Consider the following 19073-nt stretch of genomic DNA (forward strand, 5'->3'; position numbering starts at 1 on the left):
TGCATTTTCTGATTCTGCAGCCTAATGTGTATCATAATATAAATTTAGAAACTTGTTGACTGGTTCTCAACTTGAGTATTGCATTGAGTAATTCACTCATGATCTATCACACATAGTTTACCTGATCTCATACTATGAAAATGTCAAATGACTCACTTGTAATAACATCATTCTTATTCATTTAATATTCATTCCCTTGGATTTCAGTGTTTTCTTTAGAGAAGAACACCACAAACAAAAAAGGGATAAAGTCACAGCTAGCATATCTAGTGTTCCTGGATGTGTTCCCTGCCTGTGAACATCATCATTCATGTGTCTCCATTCCTTTTGTGGCTCTGCAGAAGAATCTTCCTCATTGTAGAGGAACTGGAAATCAAACAAATTACTCTGTTTCAAGTCACAGAAGTTTCAGGGAGCTCCATTACTGCTCATACCAATGTTTTTTCACTGTTTTTAAGCTGTTCATGAGTTCTGCTTCAACCTGTAGTCTCAGGATTAGAAGTATTAATAATACCTAACGAGTTACTCCACTACAGTGGTTTTTTGTGAGGCAGAAATGAAGAGCATTTTGTTTCCCCTTTATAGCTCAGAGCCTGCAGAGAATGCTTTTAGATAGGATGTTTTAAGGAGAGTCAGAGGTATATATGACTTTGGGGAGTAGGTTGCATTGTCTAGAGTGACCAGGATATCCTGCTGTTGAGAGAATCATTGCTCCTCTTCCTCTAGGGTCCTCCAGCTGATGAACCTAACAGATTCTCGCTTGGCTCAGGCGGGTAACGAGAAGCTAGAACTGGCCATGCTAAGCTTTTTTGAACAGTTTCGTAAGATCTACATTGGGGACCAAGTGCAGAAATCCTCTAAGGTAACAGAAACTCTCAGTTGGCACCATTTAGTTCTTCTCATTTATAGAATTGCTGATTAAGGGAAATGGGTGCTAACATGTCAGATGAACCGTCCAGATCTTAGTTACCAGAATATTCCAAACTCCTCCTTCGTGTCTAGAATTCAGAGAGACTCATTAAAGAATTGAGTCTGTTTCTCTAATGTTGCATATGCTGAATAAATGGCCAGTCAAAAAAATCTGTTGTTCCCCCTAAAATTGGCAGTTCTTAGTCTCTCCACATAAATTTAGAATAGCAAAAAGTTTTAACTGTCTTTTTTAACTTTAAAATTTATCAAGACGGGTAACTTAGCTCCATATCTATAATATTTAGAAATTAGCTTATCCCTTCCATAAAAATGCCCAGTCCATTTTCCTCTCATATCTTACCCTGTGAATATGAGCAAAAATAGTACTAGTGTTTGATCTAATCCTTATTTCTTGGTTATTATCTCTTTTCCTAACACCAGCTGTACCGCCGACTCTCAGAAGTTCTGGGTTTGAATGATGAGACTATGGTCCTCAGCGTCTTCATAGGAAAAATGTAAGTCCTTTACTTGCCATCAGCAAGAGTCCCTTGCAATCCTGTTGTAACTGTAAAATGTGATCTTGGCATTGTGCTGCCAGTGCCTTGGTATTCCAGCATTGATCGTTTGCGTCAGAAAATTGTGCATTTGAGTGTGTGACAAGCTATGCTTAGAGATATGGCCCGGCCCCAGAGCATTCCAGGCTTGTATAGGCAAGGGTTTAATTCTGTTAATCTTCAGCCTCTGGAGTCACAAGTGAAGCCCCTGTCATGGCATTAGCAAAACTGGCCTGGTCCTCAGCATTGTTGAGCAGCCTCTCATCTCATCACTGTGCTGCTAGGGACTCCAAGAGTGGGCATGCACTTTCTGGTGCTGATTGGCAGAGCTGTGCCCACAGGAGGAGAACTGCATAAAATGAGTATCTTCCTCTCACCCTTTGAGACTTTTTATTTTTTTTTTAAGTTGAATCTCTTAATTGGCCCTTTTTCTTTTAAGTTAAGCCCTTTTGGTTACATTTTGTTTTTTAGGAGCTCAATTTACTAAAGCACACACCAAAAGCCAAATATATTACTCAGGGCTGTGTGCGTAGTGATATTTTGCCTTCTTGCAACTCCAGCTATCCCAGCACTAAACACTCATCCAAGAGCTGGTTAATAATTTGAGATGAGTAAAGCAAAAGGGGGTCTAAAGGACTCACCGAGCCAAGAACCCAGAAGCAAGGGCTATTAGAATTCTGCAGCTGACAGTGGATGGTGCAGGTGCAGAATTGCATACGTCTGCATGTTATCACTGCCGCAGAAATCTCTTACCCTTGCTGCAGAAATCAGCCCTGGAGTGCCCCAGAATTCCAAGGGCCTGGGTATGGGCCAGTATAGCTTTGGAACCAAGTAGTGAAGATTATCTGAAGGATAATTTTTCTAGTCAACCAAATGTAAGTACGGAGATTTTATACCCATTTTTTGTGGTCGTGATGTCTGTGAATTGGTGATGGAGATGTGTGATGACTTTTGATGGATGATTTTCTTCTCCCAACCCTCAAAGAAACCAGGGAAATCAAAAGTCTTTTGCTTTTTTTTTTCTTTTTGTCCTCCAGCATCACCAACTTGAAGTATTGGGGCCGTTGTGAACCAATCACCTCCAAGACATTGCAGCTTCTCAATGACCTCTCCATTGGATATCCTTTTCTGAGACTGTTGCTGTGGGCAACAAGCTTTGCATGCATGCCACATGCTGTGTCTGCTTTTCTATCATGTTAAAGTACTCAAATAGGAACCCAGTGTGCCAAGATAGAACCTAATTTTTACTAGAGAATTCTCTCTGGCTATTTTCTGCAGTCTTGGTATTTCATAATCGTCTCTGGGTAGCCAAAATTTTAGCATCTTCAGTGGAAGCCAGGTCATTTTTTTATTTGTCCTGTTAACTGATTGGTAGAAGGATTCTGATTGGAAGCTTTTAAATAAAAGGAGCCAGGCACACTTGCTCTTGACCTAGATTAGATCTTCTCTAGAGTGTCGTCGGTTCCTCAGTACAGTCCTTCACAACCAGGGTTCTGCAAGTAAATTGAATAGGAACCCGATGAAAATTATTCTTTTTCTATTACTCTTCTTAAGAAGCTATGTAGCTAGAACCATTCTTGAATGAGTTATGAAAGATCGTGTAGAAACCCCGGATGAGAAAGGATACTCTATGATGTTCAAGCAAAAAACTGGTATTATCTGTTATTTTTTACAAATGGAGTTTGGGAAAGGTATTTTCTTACTAGTCATTTAAGAACTGACCACTACCATCCAGTCAGCTCTGATTCGTAACCACCATGTTGGACAGGAAAAAACTGTCCCATGGGGTTCACAGCCAAGCACTTAGCCTCTCTGGCCACCAGGGCTCCTTAAATACCATTTAGAAAAGAAGAAACAGTTTCCTACTTGACAATTAAGAACTCACACTCTTGGGGATGGGGGTGAATTATGTTTCACTTTGGAATTCATAGTAAAGAAATAAGCTATACTTTATCCAAAAAAGTTTGGGGTATTTGGGGGAAATATAATTTGCCTTATATATCTTGGTTTGCATCATTTTCCTTGACCTTCTCCCTTTGTCTTTACATACAGTAGTGTAAGAAAACTAGTGAAGCTTAGTGCGGTACAGTTCATGCTGAACAATCACACGGTGAGTAATTCTGCCTCTTCTTGGTCCAGATCTCCAACCACGCAGACACTCTCTTAGAACATAAAATAGGTTTTCTTAAGTTGATGTCATGGTGCTACTATAGGAAAGTAACTATTTGCTAACTCTCACATTTCCTTGATTAAAACTTTTTTCTGAAAGTTGGTCTGCCGTGTTACATTTAATACCAGCAGAGCTGAATTTTGGGATTCAGATGATCTAAATTCTGGTTAAGCTACCTATTGTATTCATCCCTCAGGAAAATTCCTTGTAGGTATCAACAACAATAATCAGGGGAAATAATTCTCAGATCCTTAAGGAATGACCAGATGACCAGCCATGAGCACAAGAGAGTTGTCAATAATTCCTAAATCACTAGCTTCCATTCTAACTCTAATCCATGGTTCTACCTTTTTAACTTGTTTTTGTTTTTTCAATAGAGCGAGCACTTTTCATTTTTGGGTATTAACAATCAATCCAACCTGACAGACATGCGATGTCGGACTACCTTCTACACAGCACTTGGGCGTCTCCTCATGGTGGATTTAGGTACTGCAATAAAAATCTCAATCAGCACTGTTTTAAATTTTTCTAGAAAACTAGATGTTGGGAGTTCTTTTCTGTTGGGTTGGGGTTTTTTTGTGGTTTTTTTTAACAGAAATTAAACTACCTGAAACTACAACATGAGTTCATCAAGAACAGATCATATAATCATTGGCCCTTCTAAACAGAAGTGAATACTCCTGAAGTTTTTTAATCAGTGGTTTATAAATTCAATTCATTATGTTATGTATGAAATAAAAAGAGAAATCAGTTTCCTAAATGCTTCACATTGGCCCCACCCCATATTGAAGTGTAAATTCCCTGAGATGGTCAATAAAACATATATAGCCCTATTCCCTAGCACATGTGAATCAAGAGTTTAATCCCATTTCTGGCTCTTTGATATCAACACTAGGGAGTAACCAATACTGAAGTTCAGTGTTACTCTCACATTTGAGATATTTGAATTTGGTCTTACAGAGATTAAGAAACCTTCCAAGTTTTCAAAAGGTAACAGGCATAGTGCCAATAAAACCTCTACAAGCACCTGACTTAAGTTTGAGTCTTGTATAATTCTCCATCAAAGTCTATCCTTTCTCAGTCAGCATATAGTTCTGATTTAAGGAAAATATAAGATGGTGTAGCACATTATACACTAAGGCTCAATGGTATTTTGGCTTTTTATGGGGAAAATTAAAACATCTTTAGATCATTTCTTTTGTTTTCTAATGTTAAAGATTCCTATTCCTATATATACATTTTACTCGTAAGGTAATACTAATTAATATTACTAATTACTAAATTAGTACTACTAGAACCTATTACGATAATAAATACCTTTGGATTATCCTTGGGTTGCTCATCTTTCATTCTGTCTGATTTTCAGCTTACACATCACTGTAAGTTTGATAATAGCATCACACCTTGGGTTGTTTCCTTTACAGGAGAGGATGAAGATCAATATGAACAGTTCATGCTGCCCCTCACAGCAGCATTTGAGGCTGTGGCCCAAATGTTTAGCACTAATAGTTTCAATGAACAAGAGGCAAAGGTGAGTCTTTCACCCAGTGATTGATCATTTGATTAAGGGCAGTCCCTGATAGAAACTAGATTAACTAATGCTGTAGAAAATAATGTTTATGCATAAACTAACTACCCACTAGTTTAGCTTTTTGTTTAATCTCCATTTTCTGGCATTTTGAAATAGAAAGGTCAAAATAGATTTATGAACTCTTATGTTAAAAATATAATCCTATAACTAGTAAAACATTCATGGGGATCCAAGGAGGAAAGGAGTGAGAATAGAGTGGGGACAGTAGGCAGGGGAGGAAATCAAAGGGTCACATAATTTGGTGAGAGGAGGGGATAAGGGAAATGGGAAAGATCTGGTGGAGATCTGGAAAGACTGAGTAATGATGGGAATTGTTTAATCGTGAATGATTTTATAACACATAATGAATTAAAATGACTGTATGCAACAATGTGAATAAAAGATAGTGTGAAACATAATGTATGTGAACTTTGTATGCAAGCCAATGTAAAATTTAAAAAGTAAATAAAATTTTTTAAAAAAATATATATAATCTAAGCCGCTATTAGGATTTTTTTTTTTCTTGTAAATGGGTAGTCATCAAGTTCTTTTCCTGGCTGTCACTTTAATCTCTTCAGTTTCCGATGAGATTTTTTTTTTCAGTTTTAATATTGCTTATTCCCTTTTTTTAATTGATCTTGCTAGAGATTTAACATGGAGGAGAAACATTTTTAAGACTTTGTTTCAAAAAAAAAAAGGACTTTGTTTTAGCTCTCTCTTATCTGTGTTTTTTATTCTGTTCTTTATTTTCTTTTTTTTTTTTTGGTTCTTTATTTTATCTTTTCCTTGAGATTGTCCTGTTACTCTTAATTTCTTAACTTTTCAGCCTTTCTTTTCTTATATAATCATTTAAAACTAAAAATGTTCTAGTTGAAACATTCAACAAGTTTTTATATGTAACATTTTCATTATCATTCAGTTCATTGTATGTTCTAACTTCAGTTAAGATTGCTGCTTTGACACACAGTCATTTAGAAGGATTTGGTGGTGGTGGTGGGTTTTTATCTTTGGGGTTGTTTTGGTTTGATTTTTTTTTCCATATACAGAGGATTTTAAAGTTACTGTTTAGTTATTGCTCTGGCTCTCAGAATTGTCTTTCCCTTTCTCCCCCTTTAGTTCACACAAAACAACTGTCTTTGCCAAAATCAGAAGGGGTTAGGATAATAATATTTGAACGGCTTTTTGCATTGTTCCTCAAGGATCCAAAAAATTTTTATGGGAAGAGACTGCCTATCTTTCTTCCTCAGAGTACCTGGTGAATTCAAACTGCTAACCCTGCAGTTGGAAGCTTGATACATTATACCTTGTGACACCAGAGCTCCTGGACTCTGAATTATAGAGCCATCTGCAGCCAGGGACCATACCAGGGGGGGAAAAATTACTGGGTTTTACTTGACATTCAAAAGTTCTCCTCTTTCATCTTTGGAAAATCTTTGTATTTCCTGTCTCAGAGTCAGCAAGAAGTCAGATAGCAATATCACTTGTTCAGCTGTTTTGGAGTCTGTGATGTGTACCATTCATAAAGAACTTAAGAGTATCATCCAGTATCTAGGACTTAATTGTGTGATATCAGCCCACTTCCTCATCACATTAGTTCCATACAAAAGAAGTAATACTCATTGTAGTAATACAAAATTGTGACCCATACCTTTGGCAATTTCTCCTTTAGAGTGATGCTATCTTAGACATGAAAACTGAGTTTTTGGTATAACTTGGGAATAAAGCTGTTTTCTTAGATCAAGCTATTAGAAAGAGTGCGGTAAATTTTAACACTTGAGTCAGAATATGAAACATGCTTCCTCCATGTGCATATTGATGACAGCATATAAGAACTTGTGGATTATACAGGGCCTACAAGTAAAGATTTCCTTGAGAAAGAGTTGTGATATAAAATGGATTTCAAGTCTTGGTGCCTTGAGTTTTAATCTTCTTAACCAGCCAACAACATGACCTTGAGCAATTTACTTGTTCAGGTCGTCTTCTCTGTTTCTGTAAAAGTAGAGTACATTCTTGCTGTAAGATTCTAGTCTTACTTATAAGTCTTACAAAGACTTCAGTCTTGTTTCCAGATACCTTAAGCAAAAGGTCAAGTACTTGTGTTCCTCCTGGCAAGGTCTGCATTTGAATTCTATGATGTTGATGCCTGTATGTAATCAGGTACAATACCAGCTTATATATAGGTTTTTCTATGTCTTACAATGAATGAGCTTTATTGTATATGATTTACCTATTATTTAATATCTTAAAACTAAATTATGCTCAATACTGTGATAAGCTAAGACCCATCCCATGTTTCTAATATAACAAGCTTCTAAAACTATTTTTCAAGGGAAGAAAATTTTAATCTGGTGTTGAAGGTACTGATGCAGAATATTTGTTAAAATCATGAGAGGAAGAATTTTTTTACAGATAGAACTCCCCATAATATAGGCTTTGTTTCACTTTTGTTTTAACACGTAAATATGTTTTAACATATTTCTACTTTCTATTACAGAGAACTTTAGTTGGCCTAGTAAGAGACCTGAGAGGAATTGCTTTTGCCTTCAATGCTAAGACCAGCTTCATGATGTTATTTGAATGGATGTATCCTCTCTTAAACTAGGAGCAGGCCACAAGCCTAAACTGGATTTTAAATAGGTGATGAAGTCACTGGAGAAAGAGAAGAAGAAGGCAAAGTGGATACAGCTACCCAAAAGATCTACCACAAATAGTCCTGTAGGTTACCACTCCAAAAGTGTCTGAGGGCATGTTGTTTTCTCTAGTTTTCAAGATTAGGAAGTGAGTGAAGTCATTTCCAGATTCACTTTTCTAGATACCAGTGCGTTTGGGACTCTACCATGTGAACTATTAGTCATGAATGTTGCTACATTTAGAAAAGAGAGATAGTTCTAGCTAAAAAGTTTTACTAAGAATTAGAAAATCTAGTTTTATTACTGAATCCATAATATTGATCAAATCATTTAAATCTGAGTGCAACTGCTTCTCTGAGTTATTAAAATAATTAGCCAGTTTCTTACATCATTGAAGTGGTGAGAAGATTAGGAACAATCTGCAGTACTTTGTGCTCTTGATGAAAACAGATACTATGTAAATTAAAATCTATTCATAAATTCCCATTACCGGTAGTAGGACACACACATTTACATTAGCATCTCTTGGTTGGAAAGATCCCAGCATTAGTAAGAGACAAGAAATGTAATTTAATAGTATAGGCTTTGATAGTTCTAAGTATTTCAGTTCCGAACCTCTCGGGATTCAGAATTGTTTTCCTTAGCCTCTCACTTACAGATATCCATCATACATGCCAATTCTCCAGCGGGCGATTGAGCTCTGGTACCATGATCCAGCCTGTACCACACCTGTGCTGAAGCTGATGGCGGAACTAGTTCATAATCGGTAAGCAAGAGCAAGACTAAGAAAGCACAACTTCTGTTTTCCCTGTGAAAGGCCTAAGAGAATTTGCTCTATTGTAGTACTTTAGGCATATTGTGGAAAATGAGAAGATTTCATTTCTATTTAAATTGAAAACTTGTGTTTTTTAATTGAAATAACAGTATACCCAAAAAAGCTTAGCAGCTTTCAGGAAAGAAAGCTTTTTAAAAAGAGTATCAAGATGCCCATTTTTAAGGAGTGAATTTGGAAGCCAAGTTTCTGATTTCCTTTTCCACAGATACATAAGTTAGCATTTGGTAATGTTGCCATGTCTTTTGTACTTAAATAAAGACAATATAAAGATCAGCTGTGAGGCATAAAAATGCCATCGTGATGGATAAAGGACCATGGTAGGCAGAGGCCAGTCATTTAGGCCTTAAGATGACAGTAGTTTACTCTTCATGGTGGGAAATTGTTGGATTACTTTAAGTAAAAGTTTAAAATTATCTTGTTTCCATTTTATAAAGGTGTCATTCTGGCAAGGGAGATAAATGGGAATTGAGTGAGTCCAAGGCATATTTTAGAGCTAGATCTTGATAATTGAAATGTATGTAGGAAGAGAAGAAAAAAAGAATAAAAAATGGCTCCTAAATTTGAAGTGTGTTGCACATTTTCTTCCCTAAATTTGACATCTATATATAGAATACAAAGAAGCTTATTAAAATGTTGAGTAGAAGGGGGAAAGAATTCTTGTAAAAGGTCAGGAACTGAAAACTTGAGATTATATTTTAAAATTTTCTTCTCTGCCTGACTTGTATTATAATTCCTTTGCATTTCTATGTGTTTTCTTCTACAGTGGTAATATTCCTTGTACCCTTCCCTTAGTTGCCACTGAAGCCATAAAGTGAGAATATGTTTGAAGGACTGAGAGTTAATATTGTCAGGAAGTAACCGTGTCTGTACGTTTATCAAATTAAGAGTGGTTTAAATGTATATGACCAATTTGGTTGATTTCATACCAGGATAGATAATCCACACATCTTAGAGCAGCTGAAAAATTATCCAAGGTACTCAGATGAGAACCAAGGTGAATGTCCCTATCTTCCAGCCACCCATCTCTTACATTTCTATTTCTTGTTCTCTACTCAGATCTCAACGACTACAGTTTGATGTCTCTTCCCCTAATGGCATCTTACTGTTCCGAGAAACCAGCAAAATGATAACAATGTACGGTAGGTGTTTTAGAGGTTGGAAGTGAATACCAGCTCCATCACCACACTCTAAGCAGGCTTTACTCTCAGGGCAGCCCTGGCATAGCCAGGACAACATTCCCCTTGCTTGTCTTTCTCCTAAATGTGTATTATGATGCCAGCTGTCATCAATGTATTTCTAGAATGTATATGTGTGTAAAGCAGAAAGCTTGTGTTAATATTTACTTGTTAGGTGCCATAAAGTGAATTATAGCTCAGAGCAGCCTTACATCATGATGATGTTGGGTGCCATCAAGTCAAGTACCACTCAGAATGACCCTGTGATCAACAGACCTGAACCCTATCCTATCCTGTGCCATCCTAATCTCTGACATACTTTGAGACCATTGCTGCAACTCTAAGAATGATGTCCTTTTCCAAGGAATAGCCTCTCCTAGCTACATGCCCAAAGAATAAGAGACAAAGCATCACCATCTTTGACTCCAAGGAGCACACTGTGGCTATCCATGGGCTATTCAGCACTCTTTTCCAGCCCACATAACAGAGGCCGACTACTCCATAAGATTTCCTAGGCTGTAACCTTTGCAGGAGCAGCCAGGTCTTTCTCCCCAAGTTGTTGGAGCAAGATCTTTCAAGCACCTACCATTGCACTACCAGGGCTCCTTTGGTATATAGGGTGATTTCATAAATACACATATTTATTAAATATAAATTATATGTCATCTCTCTTCTTAGGCAATCGCATCTTGACACTAGGCGAGGTCCCCAAGGATCAGGTGTATGCACTGAAGCTCAAGGGCATCTCCATCTGCTTCTCCATGTTGAAGGCCGCCCTCAGTGGGAGCTATGTCAACTTTGGGGTTTTCCGTCTCTATGGAGATGATGCCCTGGACAATGCTCTGCAGACCTTCATCAAGCTGCTGCTCTCTATCCCCCATAGTGACCTCCTGGTAAGCCTTTAACCTGACAGTATAACCCCTCAACCTGAATCATCACATTCAAGCACTTTTTATCTGAGTCACTGAATGTTTCTCTTGAGAAACATAAACTAGATCTTTTGTACTATAACTTTTGTTGTTCGGTGCCATTGAGTTGATTGTGACTCATAATGACCCTGTGAACAACAAATCTGAACCTTGCCATATCCTGCTCCGTCCTCATTCTGATAGACTTTCAGCCCATTGTTACAATCACTGTGTCAGTCTATCTTGTTGAGGGTCTTCCTCTCCTTCACTGACCCTACCCATCTTTCCCAGCATAATGTCTTTTCACAAGAACTAGTCTCTTCTGACAGCATGCCAAATTTTCTGTCTGGACACAATAGAATTATTTATGTTCTTGCTCCCTTCGTGTTAAAGTACTTAGTACCTAATTTGATTTCCTCCTCTTATCTCACAGGATTACCCTAAACTCAGCCAATCTTACTATTCATTACTGGAAGTCCTGACTCAGGACCATATGAACTTTATTGCAAGCCTGGAACCTCATGTCATCATGTATATTCTCTCTTCAATTTCTGAAGGACTTACTGCACTTGGTAAGCATGTAAATGTATTTGTTTCTTATCATGTAGCTAAATTAAAGGGTGAAATCTTGTTACAATGTCCAGCTGGATTATGTGTTAGGGAGTTGACCATCACAACAAAGTATATAACTCATGGTTGCATTCTCATCCAGTCTGGGGGATAAAACGCTGCCATAGTTAAGTACTATAATGAGGGTGAGTACCAAGTGTTATAGAGGACATTGGGAAGACCCTGAAATTCCTGGCTTTTAGAAGGTGATTCAAGAAAGTTTGCTGGGTAGATTAATATCAACACAACACATAAATGCAGAATGAGTTTTATCTAAGTTAGTGTCAGGTGAGACAGCAGCATCTAGTACCTCTAGGTAAGAAGGAATGAGGAAATGAAGATTGACACATTAATGCAAAATCGGTGAGAAATAAAGCTACAGAGATGAGAAGAGAAAATTTTTGAGACTATGAAGGAACCCTTTAGACCTCCTTGTTCAGGCATTATCCTGAGAGCACTGGAAGCAGTGGAAGAGTCTTAAGCAGCTCATTCCTTAAGTTTTTTCATTGTGTTCCAGCTAGGTTGTGTCATCTGCTTTGTTTCCAGTCTACCTTCTAGCAGTGTTAATAAGTATAGGCGTGCAGAGAATAAAACAGGTTTTTATATTCTGAGGAAAATCTAAATAGGAAAGTAAAGTCAACTGAAAAATAATGATAAATTGTAAATGCACATAGAATGACTATCTGATTGTCTACTCTGGTGATATACTTGATAGCTCTACGCCACTTTCCTGATACAGACTTACTTCCAGCAAGGTATGTAGTCATATCTTGCCAAGGTGGTACAGTCTGGCCAAGGTATCAGGCTTTTCTTTGGGAGATTCTTCTATAGTATCTTGAACATAGAGGGACCTCTGCATAAAATGTCAGCCTATAGGGAACAGAATGGTTTAGTGTTTTTGAGGGCCCAGGTCTTAGTCCTTTGGCCTATGCTTCACCTAGTCAAAGTTTTGTCCACAGATGGTGTTAGAGCATCCCTTTTATAAAATGCATAGCTTTCTCTGTGTCCTTTTCCCAAGAAGGTTGAAAGAACAATAATGTGTATTAACTGTCTGAGAAGCCCTGAGGGAGTTCTGGTGACCTAGATGGTAAGGAGTTGTACTCCCAGCACAAAGGCAGGTTGCTGTAACATACCTAGTTGCCCTGCATGGAAAAGATTAGCAATCTTCTGTGTGATTTGTAGCTTCTGAAAACCTGCTGGAGGGTCAACTGTGAGTCAATTCTGGCTCAACAGCACATAATAGCAGCAATAAAGCTGTGACGGTGCTTGACTCTGATAAACTAACCTAGAGGCTGAATTGTGGGATGACATCAAGGATATTCTCCATGAGGAAAGCAAAAGGTCTTTACGTAAGCAGAAGAGAAAGAAAGACCAAAATGGATGTCAACAGAGACTGAAAATTGCTCAAAGGCATCAAGATGCCAAAACAAAGGGAAGAGATGCATAAGTTAAAGAGATGAACAGAAGATTTCAAAGCATAGCTCGATGAGACAGAGCAAGAGAATAGAAAGGGAAGAACTAGCTGGCATTTCTCAGGTTGAGAGATCTGAAAAACAAATTCAAGCATCAAGATCTGAAAAACAAATTCAAACATCAAGTTTTGCAATATTGGAGGATTCTATGGGCAAAATATTGAATGATGCAGAAAACATCAAAAGAAGATGGAAGGAATACCTCACTATACCATAAAAAAATTAGATTGACATTGAAATATTTCAAGAAGTAACCTGAACAAGAGCCAATGGTAATGAAGGAAGAAGTTCAAATTGCCCTGAAGGCATTGACATTGATATTTAATAAGGCCACAGGAATCAGTGAGATACCAATTAACATATTTTGGATTGTTTTGTTTTTTGTTGGGTTTTGTTTGTTTGGGATTTTTTTTTTCTGTTGTTTGGTGGGGGTTTTCTTGGCGGAGTTAAGTTATTTTATATAGAATGTATATCTGTGACTCTGTATATTCATTGACTCTGCAGAGGCATTTGACTGTGTGGATCACAACAAACTGTAGCTAACTCTGAGAAGAATGGGAATCCCAGCACACTTGACTGGGCTTATGCAGAACCTATACTTGGACCAAGAAACAGTTGTCAGAACAGAGCCAGGAAACACGGCATGGTTTAAAATCAAGAAAGGTGTATGCCAGTGATCTATCCTATCGACACACGTTTTCCATCTGTATGCAGGACAGATCATCCTGGAGGCTGGTCTCTGTGAGAAGAATGTGGCATCAGGATTGGAGGAAGACTCATCAACAACCTGAGTTAAAGAGATGACACAACCTTGCTTCCTAAAACTGAGAAGGACCTGAAGCACTTGCTGCAGAAGGTCAAGGACTGTGGTCTTCAATATGGATTGAAGCTCAACTTCAAGAAAGCAAAGATTCTCACCACTGGGCTGACTAGTAGCAGCATGATAGATGGTGCTTGGCTCCACAATCAACAATACTTTTGGTATCAGCAGCCAGGAACTCAAAAGATTAATTCCATTGGGAAAGTCTGCTGTTAGAGACATCCCTAGAGTACTGAAGAGCAAGAGTGACAGTCTGGAGACTAAGGTGCAACTGATAACAGGCCATGGTCTTCACAATTACATGCTATGCATCAGAAAGCTAGACAATAACTAGGGATGATAGAAGGAGAATTGATGTCTTTCAGCCATGGTGCTGGAGAACAGTATTGAATATATCATGTACTACTAAGAGAACAAACAGGTTCTTCCTGGAAAGGCTGAAACCAGCTTGGAGGCAAAGATTCTGAAGCTCCATCTGATATATTTTGGACATGTTGCAAGGAGAAACCAGACCTTGGAGAGGGACATTATGCTTGGGAGGGTGGAGGGACAGCGCAGGAGGGGAAGACCCTCGATGAGATGGACTGATTCAGTGACTGGGGTAATGGGGGTAGGTGTGTCAGAGACAATAAGGTTGACTCAGTACAGAGCAGGGTTAAGGCTGTTAACGTCGGGTCACTATGAGTCACAGACGACTTGATAGTACATAACAATAATATATTTATACACACACACACACGCTTGTTTATTTACAAAATTTGTGTACATTGGTTTTCACACCAAATCTTTCCCATTTCCCTTACCCACTCCTTCCACTCATCAAATTGTGTAACTATGATTAACCACTCCCCATCTTTGTCCCTCTGCTCCCACCCTCCCCCCTCTTGGATCTTCATTCTACAGTTAACGGTTTTATACAGTATTTGTGCTTATGGGACTGAGTTAGTTCACTTAGTATAATGCTCTCCTGTCCCTCCCATGTCAGATGATAATTTACAAAATTATTCATTGCTCCTGCATGCTGAGTAGTATTCTGTTGTGTGAATGTACCATAATTTCTCAATCCATTCGATTGTGGTTGGACATCTGGGTTGTTTCCCTGTTCTTGCGATGGTGAATAGCTCTGCCATGAACATTGATGTACAAGTCTCCATTTGTGCCTCAGTTCTCATTTTCTCGCTGCATATTCCCAGCAGTGAATTCATACGGAATTCAGTTTTTTGAGGAAGCTCCAAACTGTCTTCCAGAGTGGCTGTACCATTTTACAATCCCACCAACAATGTATAAATGTTCCTATCTCATTACATCCTCTCCAACATTTCTTACTTGCTATCCTGTTAAACTTTGCCACTGCTGCTGGAGTGAGATGATATCTCATTGTGATTGTGATTTAGATCTCTATTATTGCCAAGTGATTTTTAGCATTTTTTTCTATGTGTCTGTTGGCCATCTGAATAGTTTCCTCTGTGAAAAGTTTTTCCATGTCTTTTGCCCATTTTGTAATTGATCAGTCATATTTTCACAGAGGCCCTGTAGGATTCTCCAGTTAACATGTTTTAACTAACAGATACAGCCCTAGACGTGCTCATCAGTATAAACCAGGAAATTTAGAAGTCAGGCCAACTAACTGGAAGGAATCCATATTTGTTCCCCTTCCCAAGAAAGGTGATCCCAACAGAATTTGGAAATTGTCAAATAATATCATTAATGTGACATGCAAGCAAAACATTGCTGAGGATCATCAAAAATAGTTAGAATAGTACATTGACAGAGAACTGTTAGAAGGTCAAGCTGGGTTTCGAAGAGGCTGTAGCACCAGAAATGGTATTGCCAATGTCAGATGGATCTTAACAGAAAGCAAAATTACCAGAAGAATGTGTTGGTGTTTTTATTGACATTTGACTGTGTGGATCATAGTAAACATTGATTAATTTTGAGAAGAATGGAACTCCTGGAACATTTAATTATGCTTTTCTGAAACCTGCATCTAGACCAAGTAGCTATTGTCTGAATATGACAGGGAACATTGTATGGTTTAAAATCAAAAAAGGAGTGCATCAGAGTTGTATCCTTTCTCCATACCTACTCAGTCTGTATGCTGAGAACATCTATGAGAAGCTGGACCCTTAGGAAGAAGAAAGTAGCATCAGGATAAGAGGAAGACTCACCAACAACCTACATTATGCAGATAACACAACCTTGCTAGCTGAAAATGAGAACTGGAGGCACTTATTAAAGTCAAGATCAAAGACTGTGGCCTTGAATATACATATAACAACATGAAGACAAAAATCTTCAACACTGGGCCAATAAACAGCATCATGATAGATGGAGAAAAGATTTAATTGGCAACAATTTTGTCTTACTTTGCTTCACACCACTGGCACAAGTAGTCAAGAAATCAAAGATTTTGATCAAGTCAGCTATCAGGAACCTCTCCAAAGTACTGAGGAGCAGTGACATCAATTTGACATCTGAGGTTCTCCTGATTCAAGCCATGGTCTTTTCTTTCACCACCAGTGTGCATCTGAGAGCTGGACAGTGAATAAAGATGATAGAAGAATTGATGCCTTTGAATTGTCATGTTGGAGCAGAGTACTGAGTAGTCTTTGGGCTGTCAAAAGAATAAACAAGTATGTTTTGGAGAAAGTTCAGCCAGAGTGCTCTTTGGAGGCAGGGATGTCAGCGCTTCATCTCACATTCTTTGAGCTTATTATTAGGAGGAGCTATTCCTTGGAAAGGGACATAAAACTTAGAAAGGTGTAAGCAAAATGTCAATGACATGGATTGACACTATGACAGCAGCAATGGGTTTGACTATGTCAGAGATGATGAGAACAGCATAGAATAGGAAAGGGTTCAGATCTTGTTCATAGGGTCACTATGGACTCGACCACACATAACAATAAAGATCTCTGGGGATTCTATTCCAGCAGTAGGGCTCTTCAGAAGAAAGATGGGCCATCTCCACTTGTTGAAATTTATAGGCTCAGAAGCCTGATTGGGGGTCACCGTTGAGTCTGAGCCTGCTTGACAGCCGTGAATTTTTACAGAGCCCTGGCAGTGGAATTCATTAAGTGTTTAATCCACTAACTAGAAAGTCAGCGGTTTGCAACACAAGCCACTCCACAGGAGAAAGGTGAACCTTAGGAGCACAATGGAGGGTTCCCATGAGTTAGAGGTGACTCAGTAGTAGTAAGTTTTGGTTTGGGGCTAACATTGTCTCTTTTCATGTGATTTAAAGCCTCTTAAAACTTGCTAGAGGGTTGGTTCATTCTAAGTCCATGGCATATAACAGCAGCAGTCTGGATTTGATGGTAATACACCAAGTAACCTGTTCTATAGGCTCACATTTCAGACTTTTTTTAGTCTAATAAAGTTTTTCCAGTTATTAATGTGATCTTTAGGTGAGTCACATAATCTTTCCTACAGTTGATTTCCTTATTTGTAAAATGGAAACTGCTTCAGAGTTCTTGTCAGGATAGATTAGAGATAACACCTGTAAAGCACTTAGCACAGTGTCTGACACATGGAAACATGTAATGAATGTTAAGTTTTACTTTGTTGTTGTTATTATGAAAAGACATAAATTTCTAATACATTGAGTATTATTGACTGATGTTATGACCTATTAGCAGACACTTTCAAACATGGAAATTGAACTTTGCTATTGCTAAAAGGAAGCATCATAAGTAGTGGCCTTGGCTGAAATGGCCAGTTCCCAGTCTGGCAGGAGACCTCTTTGGGGTCTCAGCTTAGAAGAATCCATGTTGCTCACATGACCATTAGCAGCTCAGTATCCCTGCTCCTATTCCGATCTCCTTTTCCCCAGATACCATGGTATGCACAGGCTGCTGTTCCTGCCTGGACCATATTGTGACATACCTCTTCAAGCAGCTGTCACGAAGCACCAAGAAAAGGACAGCACCTCTCAACCAGGAGAGTGACCGTTTTCTGCATATCATGCAACAGCATCCGGAGATGATCCAGCAGGTAAGTAGATCGAGAGTAAGAAGGCAGTGAGGTGTGTTGTGCAGTAGAAGAAATTTCTCTGTGTGAGAAGTGGGCAAAGCAAGATGAAAAGTTTGATTTAAACATCCTCCTGTTAATAGCACTGGGTTGAAGATTGTACAGTGATGTTTTACATTTTGCTGAGTTATCATTGGACATAGAAAAGTATAGAGATGGGGAACATGTTCTAAATTGTTCTTCCAAGTGTCACCACCTCTAGGCTTTGCTCCATTTCCTAAGCACTATCATCCTTCCATGAAAATTATCCTTCACCTACTGCCAAAAGCAGAGCATGGGTCAGTGGTGTCCATTCTTGTGACCTATATTCCCAGTGTAAAGTGGGAACAAGAATGCAGGACAAAAGGAAATGCTGACCACATAGAGATCAAACTATAGGTTTATCTTCAGTTTATATGCAATGTTTCCAAAAGCATATTTTTCAAAGGAATTTAAGTATAACAGCTTTTTGTTATGTGTCATTGAGTTGGTACCAACTCATACCTGACCCTCGGGATTTTTAGGGGCAGTAAATTGCATGGGAAGAAATTGCCCATCTTTCTCCTTTGGAGCAGCTTGTGGATTCAAGCCAAGTGTATTTGAGTTTACAGTGTAACTCTACCACTAGACCATCAACACTTAAGAGTATACTACTAAATTTTAAGAAGTTGAGGAAATGGGTCCATATTCTAACCAGTCTCACCTTTGTCTACATTGTTCTTTATAAAGCAATGAAATCTTTCATATCCTAATCATATTCCTAAAAATGTTATAAAGTTATCTCCTTAGAGACAAGTACCTGAAAGCAGTAATTTAGGACATTATTGCTTCTTATAATTATATTTGCTTTACGCTATTTGAATATCCCATGGACTACAAAAGAACAAACAAGTCTGTTTTGAGGGAATTGCAGCCAGGGTGTTCCTTAGAGGCAAGCTTAGTGAAAACGCATCTCAGTTGTATTGAGTGGTATCAGAAGTCAGCATGGTGTCAGGAGGGGCCGGTCTTTGGGAAAGGACATGGGCTCGAGCACATCTGAGACAGTGAGGATAGTGCAAGTTAGGACAAGGTTCAGATTTGTTGTTCATACGGTCATTATGAATTGTAGTTGACTTAATCATGTGTAATAACATCTTATTTCCTATAAAAATCTGGGTGAGCCATGAACATCCAATTTTAAATTATCACATTAATTTCAAGAACAAGAAGGGAAATATCTAAGAAGAAAAACTGACCTTGAAACATCATGAAATAGTTCTGGTTTACTGCAGACTGAAAACCAGACATACAGGCCAGTTTTAGAAAAGGCCATGGCACTAGAGACATTATCACCAATGTCAAATGGTTCTTAGCTGAAAGCAAAGAGATCCAGAGGACTGTCTATCTGTTTCATTGACTATGCAAATTGTGGCT

The 19073-nt window shown here is 38.4% G+C and overlaps 1 protein-coding gene across 1 annotated transcript in view; it reads left to right on the forward strand.

The window, feature by feature from the left end:
* Window positions 1-19073, forward strand: part of XPO7 (exportin 7) — a 106437-nt gene that overhangs the window by 83050 nt on the left and 4314 nt on the right. The window contains exons 14-25 of the mRNA XM_006884812.1: window positions 727-862; window positions 1351-1424; window positions 2501-2581; window positions 3510-3573; window positions 4011-4119; window positions 5058-5164; window positions 7698-7786; window positions 8492-8599; window positions 9725-9807; window positions 10522-10736; window positions 11185-11323; window positions 17485-17645. Of these exons, the coding sequence (XP_006884874.1) occupies window positions 727-862; window positions 1351-1424; window positions 2501-2581; window positions 3510-3573; window positions 4011-4119; window positions 5058-5164; window positions 7698-7786; window positions 8492-8599; window positions 9725-9807; window positions 10522-10736; window positions 11185-11323; window positions 17485-17645 (1366 nt within the window). The remainder of the gene's footprint in view (window positions 1-726; window positions 863-1350; window positions 1425-2500; window positions 2582-3509; window positions 3574-4010; window positions 4120-5057; window positions 5165-7697; window positions 7787-8491; window positions 8600-9724; window positions 9808-10521; window positions 10737-11184; window positions 11324-17484; window positions 17646-19073) is intronic.

This window comes from Elephantulus edwardii, unplaced genomic scaffold, assembly GCF_000299155.1.
Source record: "Elephantulus edwardii isolate Elephantulus edwardi_28Jun2011 unplaced genomic scaffold, EleEdw1.0 scaffold00038, whole genome shotgun sequence".
Taxonomy (NCBI): Eukaryota; Metazoa; Chordata; class Mammalia; order Macroscelidea; family Macroscelididae; genus Elephantulus; species Elephantulus edwardii.